The sequence below is a fragment of the Ailuropoda melanoleuca genome, chromosome 16 (genome assembly GCF_002007445.2).
Source record: "Ailuropoda melanoleuca isolate Jingjing chromosome 16, ASM200744v2, whole genome shotgun sequence".
Classification (NCBI taxonomy): domain Eukaryota; kingdom Metazoa; phylum Chordata; class Mammalia; order Carnivora; family Ursidae; genus Ailuropoda; species Ailuropoda melanoleuca.
In genome coordinates, this window is record NC_048233.1 from 62,209,165 (window position 1) to 62,228,109 (window position 18,945).

General features: G+C 37.6%; 2 protein-coding genes across 15 annotated transcripts in view; one reads left to right on the forward strand and one right to left on the reverse strand.

Moving 5' to 3' along the window:
* DNAJC24 (DnaJ heat shock protein family (Hsp40) member C24) overlaps positions 1–10,640 on the forward strand; it is a 65,908-nt gene extending 55,268 nt beyond the window's left edge. For both annotated transcript variants that reach the window (XM_034645829.1, XM_034645830.1), the window contains exons 4-5: positions 4,226–4,294; positions 8,723–10,640. In XM_034645829.1, coding sequence (XP_034501720.1) covers positions 4,226–4,294; positions 8,723–8,853 — 200 coding nt within the window. In that variant the 3' untranslated portion in view covers positions 8,854–10,640. The remainder of the gene's footprint in view (positions 1–4,225; positions 4,295–8,722) is intronic.
* Positions 10,158–18,945, reverse strand: part of IMMP1L (inner mitochondrial membrane peptidase subunit 1) — an 85,676-nt gene continuing 76,888 nt past the window's right edge. For 12 of the 13 annotated variants that reach the window (XM_002917477.4, XM_011222729.3, XM_034645826.1 and 9 more), the window contains 2 exons: positions 11,190–11,300; positions 10,158–10,320 (listed from right to left, as the gene is read on the reverse strand). In XM_002917477.4, the coding sequence (XP_002917523.1) occupies positions 10,252–10,320; positions 11,190–11,300 (180 nt within the window). In that variant the 3' untranslated portion in view covers positions 10,158–10,251. The remainder of the gene's footprint in view (positions 10,321–11,189; positions 11,301–18,945) is intronic. The other variant, XM_034645828.1, reaches the window with a different exon arrangement.

Sequence of the window (18,945 nt, forward strand, 5' to 3'; positions counted from 1 at the left end):
TGGGATTAGGAAGTATAATTATTTAGGCAGCAAAAAGTTGTTTTAGAAATTTTACTATCATTAGGAAGAAGCTTTAAAGGCTGGAATTCCATTGTCTTGTAAGAAGTAAGAAATATTTATTGATTCCCAAATGGAGCTGAAAAAAACCTTTCCTCTTTTAGAAAGTTGTGAATGACCCAGCGAGAGCTCTAGTAAGCTTTACTGAACCAAGCTGCTAATAGTTATTTAATGTTATTCTTCGGTGTGAAAGAATCTCCCTAGATTTTCCTTTTAATCTCTTTGAATTGCAGGCTCATAAACCTCTCTGATGAGTCCTGCCAGTGTTTTCTTAGATCCCACCGTTGAGACAAAGGAGCCACAGAATTCTTTCACCTCTTGTTGTCAGACAAATCCAATAGAACACAAGGTCAGAAGGGCCTGTACTTCTGAAGGTTGAAAGATTCTTTTCCAAGTGATCACATAAATTATTTGATTTTATCGTTATATTTCACAGGAATCTCTTTTTATAATGCATTTCTTTCTATATGTAAGTAAATTTGGATCTCTTTCTTGTCTCCATATTTGGCTAAGCTTTGGGTACAGTGCACGGTGTGAACAGACCTACATACCTTAGGAAAAGCTGAGCCCATTTACTTCAAAAGAATTAGGAATCATGTAGTGTAATTGGACTTAAGATAAGAGTACCCAAATGCCATGCATTGCGTTTTCTTTCCAAATGGCTGGGTTTGTTTGTTTTTAGGTTATTACCATTCTGAAGCTAAGATTCCAGATTTAAATCTTGTACCTATTCCTTTAATTAAATTGCTGTCTAAGTCAGTTTATGTTTTCTCAACATTTTTGGTAGTGTCATGTTAACAGGAAAACTGAGATAGAATTTTACATTTTCAGATACCTATTGAAATATTTCATTGTAATGAGCAAAAATATTTATAATATGTAATACTCAAAAGAAAAGGAACTTACCTATTTTGCAGATGCCATGCCTGATTAGTAGGCAATTATCAAAGCTAATTACAGGGTTCCTGTGAGTTACTTTACAGGCTAGGGAGGAATTAAGTTTTCTAATTATAACTACAATGGTGGACAAGCAGAGATCATTGTTTAAAAAGAAAAAAAAAAAACATTGATTTGTTTGTGTTCCTTCCTTGTAATCGTAGTTAGGGGAAGTTGCTGTTGCCCCATTCCCTGGACACCTGCCTCTCAACAAAGGATCGTGGTCACCTCCCCAACCCCTACATTTAGATTCACCTTTTACTTGTATGTACCCCCTCTGCTCATTATACATTTCTCCAGGGATCCAATTTTCCCTGAGTTAATCACCCCCAGCCTTTTTCAGAAGTTGTTAGATTGCCGTCTTTTCAAGGAATACACACTTTCTTAGGCTTTTAACTTCTTTTGCCTAACTTTTGTTTCCTTATTTCTATTAAAAAGTGTAGCTCTTGGAGTCTCAGCACACTGCCTTTAAAACTTTTTGTTGAAATGTATCATACATGCACAGAAGTGCACCAATCCTAAGTGTCCAGTTTGATTGATTTTCACAATAAACATCCATCTAACCAGCACCCAAAAGGTCCCCTGTGACTCCTTGCAGTCACCACTTTCCCCCACGCCCAACACCACAGCGTCACGCAACAACTCAGGGTACTTTTGCCTGTTATATTTTATATAACAGGAAATCATATAGTATGGTCTCTCTTGTGTCAGATAGGACTTTTAGAACCAGAAACCCCACAGAAACTTGGACTGCGTCCACATAGTATTGAATAATCAGATCAAACAGATAGATGTTTAGATAGCCACAGAACATGAGAATATTTTTTAATATACTTCTTTTAACTCTGATCTTGGGCAGAGTACTAACCAGTTTTGTATTCTGTTTTCCCTCTTATTATGATATATCACGTAAGTTGACCTGTCAACTAAGAAATAGGTCGCTACTCTAAAGTTACTGTATATAAAGAAAAAACTAAAAAAAATCTAAAGGCCCCCTTTTTTGAAGAAGTAGAATAATAGGGAGGTGGTCCATGTGAAACAGCAACAAGATGAGCATAACAGTGGCTCCCTCGTGGAGAAGCATGGCAAGATGCTGACGTCCTTGGCAGTTATCTTTGCCAGTTATTTCTCATTTATTATTTTCAAATAAAAATAGCATAATGGGCATATAAGACTGGGTTGTCTTTTTGTGTACTTGCTGTATTGCAGGTGTCCAAGACAAGTTAGATTAAGGCTTATTCATCTTGTCATTACGTCTGCCTTGTCTGATTTGCTTTAACTGATTTCAGAATTACTGAAGATATCAATCAGATACCCTGGAATATAGCCAGCTTGATCGTAAATTATTTACATCTGTTTTTCCTCTAACTACAGTCTGTTGAGTGCCAATTACCCCCATTCCTAAATCTAAAAGTGTCTCATTTCCCCATCCAAACAAATTTACCTTAGTCATTCTAAGAAATTGAAACATATGATTAAGATTTTTTTCTCTCCAGGGGACTTTTAGGGAGAATTTTTTAAAAACTAAAATACTGAATAACCTATAACTAAGTGTGCTTTATATAGAATGTGGAAATTGTTTTGTTCAGAGATTACTTCACCTAGTGATACAGTCCTCATAAGCTATTCGGTGGGCACACAGAGATGGAGCGACTACCCCCAACCACTGGGCAGAGTCTTTAATCTTTGGATTTTAGGGTCAGTTTAATAGACTGTTGGTACCCAGTAAATATGAAGTGATATAATATTTGACATACTTAATAGAAAACCCCAGTGAGTTCAAAATATTGTATAATTTTTTCATCTATTTTAAAATTGTGTAACTCACCAATAAATTTTGAACAGGCAGTTATTAAATATAATTAAATTGTAGGCATTCACACAACGGAACAAAGGAAAGCATTCTAAGCAAGTGAACAAGAGACTAGTGAGACAGCTAAAGAAAAATTCATTGGGGTGAGGGGTGGATTTTAGTAGTTTCTTTTAAGCATCGACTTCTAGAAGAACAATACAAGCATACATGAAGTATAACATGCCTTTAAAAACAAAGACAAGCGCTTATCTGTAGTTGCTTTCTTTGTCCCGAAGTATACTTGTTTTAAGCAAGAGTACATGCCTCTACCACCTAAACTATATGCTTACTAAATTTAGGTAGAATTCCAGGCTTCTTTGAACCTTCCACCCATAGAGAAAACTTTGGCCTAGGAAATAGCAATATAATATCAAAATAATACAGTTGTATTAATAGTATGGTTATTGAGACCTTTTAAAGTAAGTCTTTAAGTTACCTCTTCCTCTCTTGCAAGCAATTAAAAATCAGATGACTGATAGCCCCTTGCATTTGGTTAGAGCTTTATTCTTTAAAGCACTTTTAGACTGATCTCATTTGATTAGAACACCACGCTGGTATTAGTCTGCTCTGACTGCCATAAGCAAATTCCTTAGACTGGGTGGCTTAAACAACAGAAACTTATTTCTCATAGTTCTGGAGGCTGAAATTCCAAGATCAAGGTGCCAGTCCATATGGTTCCTGGTGAGGGCTCTCTTACTGGCTGTAAATGGCCTCTTTCTTGCTGTGTCTTTATTTGATACTTTTCCTCAGTGCCTGTGCATAGAGAGAGAGACCCTCTCTCTTCCTCTCCTTTTAAGGCCACCAATTCTATCAGATTAAGACCCCACTTTTTTGGTATTCTTTTACCTTTATTACCTCCTAAAAGGCTTATCTCTAAATACTTCAACGTATGAATTTTGAGGGGACACAATTTCGTCCATTAACAACCCTTCTGAAGTAGAGAAGAGAGAGCTCAGTATATCTAAGGTATATTTCTAAGGTTAGAAAGTTAGTAAAATATTACAAGTAGGTTCAAATACAGTTATTTTTACCCAACTCCACTCTGTCTTCCTCAGTTATAGGTATAGTTTGTCTGACAAAAAAAAAAATTCCCTATCTCTCACAAAAATAGGGGTTCCTAGTTAATCACAAGGAATCACCAAAATCAACTCCATGGTTTTTGCATGTTGCATATTTGTGGAAAATGGGATAGATCTTGACTTTTGTAGTTCATAAGAAGTGGACTACAAGTCAGCCTTAAAACTGCTGTCAAAATGGTAAACTAAGTTTTTAAATGGTAAGTAAATTACAACTGTATTCACCAAGCTACAGTTGCCTTTTCAGCGTTCTTCATGGTTATGATTAAAGTGTCAAATAAATGTCGTATTTTATTTTTTACAGAAGATGATCTAAGAAATATGGGACCGGTAGATGCTCAAGTATATCTTGAAGAAATGTGTTGGAACGAAGGTTGGTTTTTTTTCTCTTGACTATAGTAAAGAAAAATATTAGGGATTTTCTCTAAGAAGAAAAACTCTAATAGGATATTTGGAAATCTTAAAAAATAGTAATAGCTTGGCTTTCTATACATACGTATGTGGGTGGTTTTAGGAATATTTTTCATTCTAAACTTCAGTTATTCATGTCCCCCTATATGACTCATTTCCAGTTATTTTTCTAGTCTAATTAGATGTTAGGTATAGAAGGTTTCATGAGGTTTTCTTTGTTAAATTACTTGGGTTTTGGTTTACTTTCCATCTGTGTAATAGGGGAAATAAAGTTAAAGAATATAGGGGCGCCTGGGTGGCACAGCGGTTAAGCGTCTGCCTTCGGCTCAGGGCGTGATCCCGTTGTTATGTGATCGAGCCCCACATCAGGCTCCTCCAGTATGAGCCTGCTTCTTCCTCTCCCACTCCCCCTGCTTGTGTTTCCTCTCTCGCTGGCTGTCTCTATCTCTGTCGAATAAATAAATAAAATCTTCAAAAAAAAAAAAAGTTAAAGAATATAATTTTTTTCCATCCTTCCTATGTTGACATATGAGATGAATTTGTATTAGAATTTTTATTTATTTTTTTACATGGAATCATAAACTGTCAGGGCAGGGCTTTTAATATTGTACTCTTTTGCTTGGAGCTTGGTTTTTACCCTCCCGTTTTGATTTCATGTTAGGTGGAAAAGAAAAATTTGTCACTCCCTTTTACCCACCATGATGTCTTATCTTTTTCCCTTTTCTATTACTAGAATTTTTATTTTTATTTTATTTTATCTTATCTGAGAGAGAGAGAGAGAGTGCATGTGGAAGGAGAGAGACAGATTCTGAAATGAGCCCAACTCAGGGCTTCATCTCATGACCCTGAGATCATGACCTGAGCTCAAATCAAGAGTCAGACATTTAACCAACTGAGCCACCCAGTTGCCCTCTATTACCAGAATTTTACAACTTAAACCTCATTTCTCTACTGTTCTGATAGTTTTGTGAATTGCTCTGGTTAGACATTGTTACAATGTTCTTTCTTCTAAATAGAACTCATGAATATCACACATCCATGTTTCTCTGGGACAATGAAGAAAATCTTACTATTTCTTAGAATTTTTATATACTTTAACCCTATAACTACTGTTCAGCCTGGAGTAAAAATTCCCTAGGGGTTTATAAAAATTCAGTAATGAGTGTAGATAGGCAGAAAATAAACTGCCCATCCATCCTTCCTGAAACCAAGTTTACTGGATTTTTTTTTTTTAAAGAACGAACTTTTTTTTTAAAAAAAGATTTTATTTATTTGACAGAGGGATAGAGAGCATGCACAATCAGGGGGAGCAGCAGAGAGAGGGAGAAGCAGGCTCTCTGCGGAGCAGGGAGTCCGACATGGGGCTCAATCCCAGGATCCTGGGAACATGACCTGAGCCGAAGACAGCTGCTTAACCGACTGAGCCACCGAGGTGTCCCTAGAATATTTTTTTTATGGCAAATTTTTAACTTAGTGCTCTAAGGAAGGTGGGTCATAGGCTATTGACTTAAGAGGAGAATCACATTTTTGCCTATGGGCCACTCTGCTCCTAAACATGCCAAATGAAATCCTAGAGTATAAATTCTTATTTGCAGTGAATGATTGAGAAACTTGAGGTTTTGTGTAACTGGGGCTCCCAGGGTTTTTTAGTAGTTTCATCAGAGGAAACGAGAACTACTGCTGTGAAAGTAGAATATACTAGTGACACAGGCTTTAGTGAAAGGCTTCTAGTTCATGAAGGGGACTGACTAGAACATGTCATTTATCAAGGAGAACTGCCCAATTAAATACATTTTTTCAAAATACACTATTGCCACCTCATCAGCTAGTATTGTGTGTGTTTAACCTCTTCTGACAAATTAGTTCTTTTTGCTGTAGCTGATGAACATATTTTGTTTCCTAATGATTCCTGATACTATGAAAATAGTCAAAACTGGTTTTTGTATTTCTTCCTTCAGTAGCCTTTTAAAAAATAAAAAGTTTTTATTTTAAATTCATATAGCTCGGTGGTTCAAGCATCTGTTCAGTCAACAAATACAATGAGCTTGCTTGCTTTTTTTTTTTTTTTAAAGGATTTTACTTATTTGACAGAGCACAAGCAGGGAAGCAGCAGTTAGAGGGAGAGGGAGAAGCAGGATCCTTGGGATCATGACCTGAGCTGAAGGCAGACACTCAACTGACTGAGCCACCCAGGCGCCCCTGAGCTTTCTGATACAAGTGAAAAAAACAAGATAATGAAGGAAATGTACAACATGAAATTGTCAAGTTATAAACATGTTACTATCCTTGGAATTTCCTTAAGTAAAGGTGACACTGAAGGTACAGAAGAATCCTAACCACAGCCAATGAATCAGTTATTAGAAGCTAGAGTTAATCTTAAAAGTATAGGACATCCTTAGATGCTTATTTAAATTAAGGGTTTTGTGTTTTTTTTTTATAAAGATGGGAAATAATCCTTATTCTTGTGAGAGAATATACTGAGCAGCGAAGAGCTGCATGAAGCCATTATTTCTGCAGGGATATTTATAAACTAGTAATGTAAGTTTTGCAATTGAAAAGAGTAGTCTTGGTAGATGAAAATTCAATAAAAAGTGCGATCAACTAGGCAAATAAAAAACTGTTTGAAGATTCCTTCATGGCCATTTTCAGAATAACCTTGGAAAGTGAAGATCCAGAGCAGGAGAAAAGTGGATGAAACCCTACATGATAGACATAGCCAGATCTCCATGTTCTTGATCCAAGTATGAAACAATGCATTTTATTACACTTAAAAGCCATCCCTGAAGAACTGTTGAGAGAGTGGTTAACCTTTCCCCTTAGAGTTAGTCTGTTTTACAACTTGGTTATTTTGTCTTCAGTGTATTTAAAATGATTTCGTGAAGATACCACTTTGTTAAGTGATAGAATAATATAAGAAGAAATGTAACAAGATGTGAATTTTTAGTGAGCATTAACATTTGAAATCATCTGTGACAAAACTCCACAGTAGCCCACGGTGGCCTCTGCATCATTTACTGAGCACATGTCACCTCAAATTGTTTCTCAGTGTTCACTGAGGTGGTAAAAAAACAAGAGGGACACTTAGCTTAAGAAAACCAATGGTTAGAATATGTACGTTTTTAGACAATTTAATAATGAAACAATTCACTTCTGAAAGCATGCTTTACTACAATACATATGTTGGCTCAGGGACGATGTTAGCATTTTAAAATTCCAAGATTATTTTTCTTTATGGACAAAAAAAGCATTGTGGTGAAAAATAAAAAGGAGGATTGGGTGAATGAATCCATGTTTTCCTTACTAAAAGAAACCTGTAAAGTTGGCTTATTTGTTAATTTTTCCAAGGCCAAATTTGATTAGAGAACAAATACAAGGCAGTTGAATTTTTTTTTCTTTCCTTTTTTTCTATTAGTGGCATATGATGAGATCTGAGTGTTAAAGAATGAAGTTTGTGAACTGAATGAAGGTATTGGATGTATCTCTAATAAATTATGACAGTCATACAGTAAGGTGATCATTAATTATTTTTCTTTTACAGTCACTTCTCAGTGACAGTGAAATGGAATGACCAGTGGATCAGATTCTTTCAGTTAAAGGACGTGAGCATTTCAGCTTCCCAACAAGATGGTAGACTTAATAAAATTTTCACCAATTAGTAAGCTAAATGTTGCTCCATATTGCCTCTGTTGGGCATCTCACTTCACAGAAATAGTGTGATACTAGAACAGAGTATCTAAATGTTGAACTTGATAAACAGTTACCAGGGTGCCTGGGAGGCTCAGCTGGTTAAGTGTCTGCTATCGGCTCGGGTACTGAGGATCGAGCCCTTCGTCGGTCTCCCTGCTCATTGGGGACTCTGCTTCTCCTTCTGCCCCTGCTCGTGTTCTCTCTTTCTCAGATAAATAAATAAAATCTTAAAAAAACAAAACAGTTAAGTTAGAGTTTTCTCTAAAAGAATATACTTCAGGCAAAAGCATGTTGCTTTACAGTAAAACATGTAAGGCTATTTCTTTGCTTCACAGTAGTATTTTTGACAAATACATTATTGAGAGGAATGTAAAATTTATATGGATCTTAAGAAAACAAAAGACTTCAAATAAATGTCCTGGGTCACTTTTGAGCATCTGATCTCCCTTCAAGATCTCTGGGCTGTTGATTCATAGCTTTACTCTCTACTTATCTCTACAGATCAAGATTTTTTGGTAGATAAATTTTAGAAACACTGCCCCACAAAAGAATTCGTCTCAAGTTCTCATTTAAATATGTTTTATACTTACTGAACTTCTTTCGTTTTGCAATTTCTATGAGATAAACTGCCATTTTTAAAAAGTTGTTGAAATAGTTACTTATATTTGAGGCATTATTTTGGTGTTTTTTCTTTGTTTTACAGAGGATCACTCTTTTTCTCTGAGTTGCCGATGTGGTGGAAAATACAGCGTTTCCAAGGATGAAGCAGAAGACGTAACCCTGATTTCTTGTGATACATGTTCACTGATTATAGAACTCCTTCATTCTGGATGAAATTGTTCACTAAGTGGGATCCTTTAACTGTGTATTCAGACATGTTGAAGAGAGCCCATTCAAGTAAATGTTTAAAGCTGATAAAAAGTAGGATTCTTTTTTTTGTCAGCTTTTATTTACAGAGAAAGTATAAGACTGTCAAGCAGGGGCCACCCCAGATTAATAGAAAATTAATTTAGTTATTTATATGTATTTATAATTTATATTTATAGATCACCAGTACAAAAGGACTTGAATTTTAAGTTACACTTTCTGAATTCCCATCTGAAACCTTTGTTGTTTGGTCCATTTTCTCCTTGGTATAAAATAAGAATTTTCCTTTTCTTTAAGCATGTCTCCTCATGTTCCTTTGTAGTTACTGAGTTTCTGAAGTAAAATGACATTTCTAGCTGATAAAGTTAGAGGCCTATTGTTACAAGTATCTCAAAGTCTCAAGTCATTAGGATTAAACTATAATCTTTGTGAATAACATATGAGCCTAGTGCTCCCATGAGGGCTGGAAATGGATACACATGAAGTTATTTCAAAGTTAATAAAGAAGATGAAGTGGCAACTGTAGAAAGGATAGCTTTGGAATCAAAGACTTGACTCTAGTCCTGGCACTGTATTTCCAGATTCTTCGTGTGGCTACATTAAAGGGAATAAAGCTTGAACATTGCCATCTTCAACTTTAAATGTAATGGTAATGGTAACTTTAAAAAAAAAAAATGATTTGAAACAGATGCATTACTTTCCTTTTTATTTTAAAGTACTAAGTATCAATTCCTGTATTTATGAATAAGGAACCATTGCATTGCTGGTATGATCAAATGGACTTTTATAATGTTATTATTGATTATAAAAGACTCTAAAGATTTTATTTTTCTCTGTATTTGATACTCTATGTACAGTATAAGTCAGGACTCATTTAAAAAAATTGAGGAATCCTTTATGGGATCACTGGAATTTTATTACTTAATTTCAACTGAGTGAACCAAGCATGTGACTTAGCAGCTTTCTATTTGGTTGAACTCATGGTATTTATTATTGGTTTGGACTTAAAAGACTAATTACTACTCTGACGTGTAAATGTAGCAAAAGTATGGGGCATATTCAAGAAAAGATTACTTTCATTATAGCAATAAAACCAAAAATTCAGAAGAGAGGTTGTCATCCAGGTTTTTTCCCTAAAAATATTTTTATATCTATCATAAAATTTAGATTACTTATTTTGGGTTACATTTTTATCCATATATTTGGAACTAATAGAGCCTGCTGTATGTATCACTTATTCTTTACGTATAGCAATTACAAATGACTAAAACTAAGTAGCAAATGGTTTATTAGTAAGTACATGGTTTCAGTGGCAATAATAAATTCACTTGGAGAAAATAATCAAATCAAAAGAGTAAGTGCTTGCTAATCGTCAGAAAATCTGTGGCCATTAGGGCTGTCACGTAGAAATCCAAAATCACTCAGAGGCCAAATCTGTAAAATTAAAATGTGATTGAAGACAGTTAATGAAAGTGTTATATCATCATCATATTCCCCTTTTTTATTCATACCTTTTCTCTGTGCCATATAATTAAACACTTCCTCCTTATTTCTAGTCAAGAACAAATTCTCAATACCAAAATAAGACTTTAGAAAGTAAACTTGTACGTGCCTATGTATTTAAACTCTCAAGTTTTGAACACTGATATGTTATACAAGAAATTATGTGTGTGTGGTGTGTGAATATATATGTATGAATATGTGTGTCTGTGTTATCTTTTACTACCCTCAAATAAAGTTAACTGTAAACCTAAGTATTTAAGTATAATCTCTGCATAAGTATAAGGAATCCTGCAGATTACCCAACAGCCCCAAGTATTCATGTGTTCTTCCTCTTCCTGCCGTGACAAAAATGAGGAGCCACTGAAAATAATCATCTTTCCTAAGAGTCCTACATTTACTATAACCATGGTAAGTCAATGTACTTAACTGTGATATCCCCACTTAACAGTGTAGTTTGACTACACTGCTCTTCTGCAAAATGCGTATTTATGTCCAAGATATGAATATAGTTGTACAAGTTGCATGAGAAAGAATTACATTCTGGAGATTTAAATTAAAAGCTTCTTATAGCTAAGGGTGTTTGAACATTATTACTCAAACAAAAAATTACTCTTAATTACCAGTCTCATTGGGGAAAAGGGTAATGTTTATAGCTATGAAGGCCAGCATGTTCATAAAATGTAGTTGCTGCAACAGTTAAGTCCACTGACAGCCTGAATATTTCAAAGTTCATTTTGAAAGAAACTGTTTATTTTTCCAGCTTAGATTAGAAAACCTACATTTTAAGCAGAAAATAATACCTTGAAAAAGATACGTCCTCTTATAAGTCCATATGGAATAGGTCCATAATACCTGGAATCTGTAGAATTCTGTAGATTATCACCTTCTAACCAAACATGACCTGTTGGCACCTAGAATTAGAGAAAAAAGCATCCCCTTAAAAAAAAAAAAAAGAACAAAAAACAAATTTGGGTACTATAAATAAAAAGCATGGGGGCGCCTGGGTGGCACAGCGGTTAAGCGTCTGCCTTCGGCTCAGGGCGTGATCCCGGCGTTCTGGGATCGAACCCCACATCAGGCTTCTTCCGCTATGAGCCTGCCTCTTCCTCTCCCACTCCCCCTGCTTGTGTCCTCTCTCGCTGGCTGTCTCTATCTCTGTCGAATAAATAAATAAAATCTTTAAAAAAAAAAAAAAAGCATGTCTTTTGGTAGTAGGGAGAAATGTCTTGTTTATAAAACACAAACCCTATGATTTGTATTTTTACTTTTATTTCTTGCACAATAAAATATCTTTCACTAAATATTTATTAGTAGGTAATGTTAAGGTTTCATCATTTTAAAAGACCTATCTTTTTTGCCACATGCTTCCCAAACATTAATTTGTTACACAAACCCCAAACTGAGGTTATAAGAGATCAAAACAGTGTGACAGGGTCATTAATTTAATAGACTTCAAAAGAGGTCATTAGGATGCTGACTTGAAAATGTGCCCTCCTGTCTCTAGAACAGCATAAGCAGGGCAGCCACTCACTCAGCAACATCCTGGGGCCAGTACCAAGGCCAGACCTATTAGAGTGCTCATGATGAACTAAATGGTAATTGACTGTGACATCAATTACAAATAATCTCATCATTTTATTGGAGTGGGCTTGTCAGAATTCTAATTAAGATCCCTGTTCTGCCTTTGTACAGGCCATATCTTCAGTGCATTATACTTCAATAATGACCATCAGGAACTAGAAGGACCTATTATAAAATCATCAGTTGTAAAATTAATGATGGTGACCTTCTACTAAATGAAAGACCCCATCTCCTATATTGTCCTATGTATTAACTGCTAGATAAGTTTACATTTTTACTCAATGTCAACCATGAGAATATTTAGAACAGGTTACCTAAAAAAAATGTGCTCTGTGATATGAAACATTTGCCCATTCATCTGTTCTATATAAACTTAAAAACTTACTCTGCAGCAGTAAGCAGTAGTCCTTAAAGTACCATTTTATAAGTTATTTTATAATCTTTGTTACCCAAGAAAGTTGAATTATTTCTTGACCAGACCAAGATGATCTACTGGGAAGGGATTTATTTTCACTTTTCTTTTGACTGGCTGTTTATTACTTGGGAAACTTATGTGAAGAAAAATACTCCTTACTGGGTTAAATAAAAAATGACTGCAGTTTTATAAAATGTTACAAATTAGTGCTTTTTAAAGACTTTATTTTTTAGAGCAGTTTTAGGTTCACAGCACGATTGAGAGGAAGGTACAGAGATTTCCCACCTCTCTCCTGCCCCCACACATGCATAACCTTCCCCACTGCTGACATCCCCTCCACAGCAGTGTATATGTGTTACACTTGGTGAGCCCACATCAACATCATAATCACCTGAAGTAGAGAGTTAACTTAGGGTTCACTCTTGGTTTTGTACACTCTATGGGTTTGGACAAATGTATGACATGTATTCATCATTATAGTATCATAGAGTATTTTCACTGCCTTAAAAACTGCCTATTATTCATGTCTCCCCCCCAAAACGCTCCATATTACCTTTTGGAAAAATAAATGTATACAAGCATGTAAAATCTGAATTTCACTTTACATCAGAGACTATATAATTTTGGAATGTCTTATGTAGAAATATTTGTCCAAAACAAATGAAGTTCATTATTTTCATTTACATACACTTAAATGTTAAATCTATTTGTAGAGAAAAACCTTAAGTTTCCTGAGAAAATATCAGATGCTATAAGATCACTTACTTTTTTCCCACCATTAGTGGAACTAGTTATAGGTTCTAGGGCCAAAAGCAAGACTAATTCCTATCTATATAAGTGGACTTATGTGCAGTAAACCTTAATATTGTTCAGGTAGAAAAATGAATCCATCTCAGATCATAGATGAAAAAAAAAAAAAAAGCCAAATAGTGTGTTTGGAAAAGCCATGTATCATTAACATAGTCTCAAGTGCCACTATGGGAGAAGCTATAATATGGACATCTTTTATGTTTAAATTTCCACAGTTTCTCCTTAATATGTGTTTGTTTCTGAGTTCAAAACATAGGTGATAAACCAAGATCCAATATAATTACATTTCCTCATGAAGCTTTCCCCAACCCTGCCGGCCGATACCGAATACTCTTGATGGTGTAGAGCACTTACCGTATAGAGTCTGCCTTGTCTGCGGCCCTGGATTATAACATCTCATTAACCTGCTTCGCTTTTGTGCAAGTCTATCATTTTATGACCAAATAAGCCAATAGACAGTAATCATGTCATGATCTTAATTCTTTACAACACCTAAGCCAAAACTGGAACTCATATTTGGTGGCATTCGTTATTAATGTAAGCAGAAATTCTTACAAAGCACAATCACTTTTGTATGACTCAAGTTTGTTCCAGATTAGCGAAATAAAGTGATGAAGTGTTATCTCTGGTATAATAAAATTATCAAGTACAGAAAGAAATCTGTTAAGAGAAACCCAGAACATACTGCCAGAAGCCTTTGGAGGAGTGTGACTCAGGCTATCATGACCTAGTCCTTGACTGCAACGGGTGAAACATAAAGAAGGGAATAGTAGTACAAGCCAGTATATATACATTGCTTTCCAGTTTATTAAAAAAAAAAAAAAAAAAACTCGGAGTTGAGAGGGCTGAGGAGGAGGGGACCCCTTTTTCAGCCGGTCCCCTGAGTCGAGTTGGATAGGTACCAGACCAGCCTGAACATCCACGGAATCAGCCTGAGATGCAGGAAGGTACATCTGGATCTCTACAAATGAACATCTCCAGTGCTGAGTATGGAGGTACGAAGCAGGAAGCCATGAAACCGCGCACAGGTATCAGAAGATAAACAGAAGGGGGAGGGAGCCGCCGCGTTTGGCCCCGGGAAGCAGTAGCCACCAGCGCAGGGGAGCGGGCGGACTCGCGGACCGGCACCCACGAGAGAGCAGACAGACCGTGAGCCGGGGAACGCGCGACCAGACTGAAAACAGGAGCTCCAGTGTGCTCACTGGAACTAGACTGAGACTGGGAGCTCCGGAGCGGGCAGCTGGCGGCTGGCAGTGTTAGAAACACAAAGGACAGAGACACGCCAGCCCTGGAAGTGAGGGCTGGGATGCTGGGTGTGGGGCGCACATCCCGGGACGTTGCAGGGTTGAGCAGTGCCAACAGAAACAGAGTTAAAGTGGCCAGAACATCAGTGGAGAACGGTCCGCGATCCCTCTGTTCTGAGACAGAGGCTGAGATTCGGCCACTGCTGCTCTCTCAGAAGAGGCACAGCAACCCGCCAGGGAAAGCTGCCAGAGAACAAAAGCCTGGAAATACCGGCTCACAGTGTGCCCACACCCAACCCCCCTCGCAGGGGACACGGAGACTCTACCCAAACAGGATTGCTTGAGTATCGGCGCGGCAGGCCCCTCCCCCAGAAGGCAGGCTGGAAAATCAAGAAGCCTACATCCCTAAGATCCCTATAAAACAAGTGTGCACTGCCTGGGTCCCAGTCAGTAATTTGGGCTCTGGACAACCCCGCAACCTCTCCTCATCAGAATGAGGAGAAGGAGAAATCCCCCCCAGCAAAGAAAGACAATGAGATGTGGCCTCTGCCACAAAACTAATGGATATGGATATAACCTAATTATCAGAAATGGAATTCAGAGTAACAATGGTCAAGATGATGTGTAGACTTGAAAAAAGTATTAACGAAAATGTTAAATGAGAATATAGAATCTCTAAGGGCAGAAATGAGAGCAAATCTGGCAGAAATTAAAAATGCTATGAATCAAATGCAGTCAAAACTAGATGCTCTGACGGCCAGGGTGAGTGAGGCAGAAGAACGTATCAGCAAATTGGAGGATGGGTGAGTAGAAGACAAAGCTAAAATAGAAACTTGGCTCAAAAAAATCCACGCTCAAGAATGTAGGTTACGGGGGCGCCTGGGTGGCATAGCGGTTGAGCGTCTGCCTTCGGCTCAGGGCGTGATCCCGGCGTTATGGGATCGAGCCCCACATCAGGCTCTTCCGCTATGAGCCTGCTTCTTCCTCTCCCACTCCCCCTGCTTGTGTTACCTCTCTCACTGGCTGTCTCTATCTCTGTCGCATAATAAATAAAATCTTTAAAAAAAAAAAAAAAGAATGTAGGTTACGGGAGATTACTGACACAATGAAACGTTCCAATGTCAGAATCATCGGCATCCCCGAGGGGGTGGAGAAAAACAGAGGTCTAGAAGAGATGTTTGAACAAATTGTAGCGGAAAACTTCCCTAATCTAGCAAGGGAAACAAACATTCGTCTCCAAGAGGCAGAGAGGACCCCTCCCAAGCTCAACCACGACAAACCTACACCATGTCACGTCATAGTGCAATTCGCAAATATTAGATCCAAGGATACAGTATTGAAAGCGGCCAGGGCAAAGAAATTTCTCACGTACCAAGGCAAAGGTATCAGAATTATGTCAGACCTGTCTACACAGACCTGGAATGAGAGAAAGNAAAAAAATCCACGCCCACGAATGTAGATTACGGGAGATTACTGACTCTATGAAACGATCCAATGTCAGAATCATCGGCATCCCTGAAGGGGTGGAGAAAAACAGAGGTCTAGAAGAGATATTTGAACAAATTGTAGCTGAAAACTTCCCTAATCTAGCAAGGGAAACAAGCATTCGTGTCCAAGAGGCAGAGAGGACCCCATCCAAGCTCAACCAGGACAAACCTACGCCACGGCATGTCATAGTGCAATTCGCAAATATTAGATCCAAGGATACAGTATTGAAAGCGGCCAGGGCAAAGAAATTTCTCACGTACCAAGGCAAAGGTATCAGGATTACGTCAGACCTGTCTACAGAGACCTGGAATGAGAGAAAGGCTTGGGGGGGCATTTTTAAAGCTCTTTCAGAGAAAAACATGCAGCCAAGGATCCTTTATCCAGCAAAGCTGTCATTCAGAATTGATGGAGAAATAAAGACGTTCCAAAATCGCCAGTCATTAACCAATTTCGTAACCACGAAACCAGCCCTACAGGCAATATTAAGAGTGCTCGCTTCATGGGGCGCCTGGGTGGCACAGCGGTTAAGCATCTGCCTTCGGCTCAGGGCGTGATCCCGGCGTTATGGGATCGAGCCCCACATCAGGCTCCTCTGCTATGAGCCTGCTTCTTCCTCTCCCACTCCCCCTGCTTGTGTTCCCTCTCTCGCTGGCTGTCTCTATCTCTGTCGCATAAATAAAAAAATAAAAAAATCTTTAAAAAAAAAAAAAGAGTGCTTGCTTCGGCAGCACATATACTAAAATTGGAACGATACAGGAGACATTAAGGGGGGGGTTCTATAAAGGTAAAAATGCCCCAAGAGTGATACAGAACGGAAAGTCACAATCGATAGAAACAAAGACTGTACTGGTAAAATGGCATCATTAAAATAATATCTCTCAATATTCAGTCTCAATGTAAATGGCCTAAGTGCTCCCATAAAATGCCACAAGGTTGCAGACTGGATAAAAAGACATGACCCATCCATTTGCTGTCACAAGAGACTCATTTTGAACCTAAAGATACATTCAGACTGAAAGTAAAGGGATGGAATACCATCATTCATGCCAATGGACCTCAAAAGAAAGCTGGGGTAGCAATTTTCATATCAGACAGATTGGATTTTAAACTAAAGACTATAGTTAGAGACACAGAAGGGCACTATATTATTCATAAAGGATGTATCCAACAAGTGGATATGACAATTATAAATATATATGCCCCCAACAGGGGAGCAGCAAGATACACAAGCCAACTCTTAACCAAAATAAAGAGACATATAGATAAGAACACAGTAATAGTAGGGGACCTCAACACCCCACTATCAGAAATAGACAGAACACCCTGGCAAAAACTAGACAAAGAAACAAGGGCTTCGAATGCCATACTCGACGAGTTGCACCTCATAGATATATATAGAACGCTACACCCCAGAACCAAAGAATACTCATTCTATTCTAATGCCCATGGAACATTCTCAAGAATAGATCATGCTCTGGGACACAAAACAGGTCTCAGCCAATACCAAAAGATTGAAATTATCCCCTGCATATTCTCAGACCACAACGCTCTGAAATTGGAACTCAACCACAAGGAAAAACCTGGAAGAAACTCAAACACTTGGAGGCTAAGAACCATCCTGCTCAAGAATGACTCGATAAACCAGGAAATCAAAAAACAAATTAAACAATTTATGGAGACCAACGAGAATGAATACACAACGGTCCAAAACCTATGGGATACTGCAAAGGCAGTCCTAAGGGGGAAATACATAGCCATCCAAGCCTCACTCAAAAGAATAGAAAAATCTAAAATGCAGTTTCTATATTCTCACCTCAAGAAACTGGAACAGCAACAGAGGGACAGGCCTAACCCACTGACAAGGAAGGAGTTGACCAAGATTAGAGCAGAAATCAATGAATTAGANACTCCCAAACTATTAGAAGTTATAGAACAATTCAGTAAGGTGGCAGGATACAAAATCAATGCCCAGAAATCAGTTGCATTTCTATACACGAATAACGAGACTGAAGAAAGAGAAATTAGGGAATCCATCCCATTTACAATAACACCAAAAACCATACGTTACCTTGGAATTAACTTAACCAGAGACGTAAAGGACCTATATCCTAGAAACTATAGATCACTTTTGAAAGATATTGAGGAAGACATAAAAAGATGGAAAAATATTCCATGCTCATGGATTGGAAGAATTAACATAGTTAAAATGTCCATACTACCCAGAGCAATCTACACTTTCAATGCTATCCCGATCAAAATACCGAGGACATTTTTCAAAGAACTGGAACAAATAGTCCTTAAATTTGTATGGAACCAGAAAAGGCCCCGAATTGCCCAGGAACTGCTAAAAAGGAAAAACAAAGCTGGGGGCATCACAATGCCGGATTTCGAGCTGTACTACAAAGCTGTGATCACAAAGACAGCATGGTACTGGCACAAAAACAGACACATCGACCAATGGAACAGAATAGAGAACCCAGAAATGGACCCTCGGCTCTTTGGGCAACTAATCTTTGATAAAGCAGGAAAAAACATCCGGTGGAAAAAAGACAGTCTCTTCAATAAATGGTGCTGGGAAAATTGGACAGCTACATGCAAAAGAATGAAACTTGACCACTCTCTCACACCATACACAAAAATAAACTCCAAATGGATGAAAGACCTCAATGTGAGACAGGAATCCATCAAAATTCTAGAGGAGAACATAGGCAACAACTTCTATGACATCGGCCAGAGCAACCTTTTTCACGACACATCTCCAAAGGCAAGAGAAATAAAAGATAAAATGAACTTATGGGACTTTATCAGGATAAAGAGCTTCTGCACAGCCAAGGAAACAGTCAAAAAAACTAAGAGACAGCCCACGGAATGGGAGAATATATTTGCAAAGGACACCACAGATAAAGGACTGGTATCCAAGATCTACAAAGAACTTCTCAAACTCAATACACGAGAAACAAATAAATAAATCATAAAATGGGCAGAAGAACAGAACAGATACTTTTCCAATGAGGACAT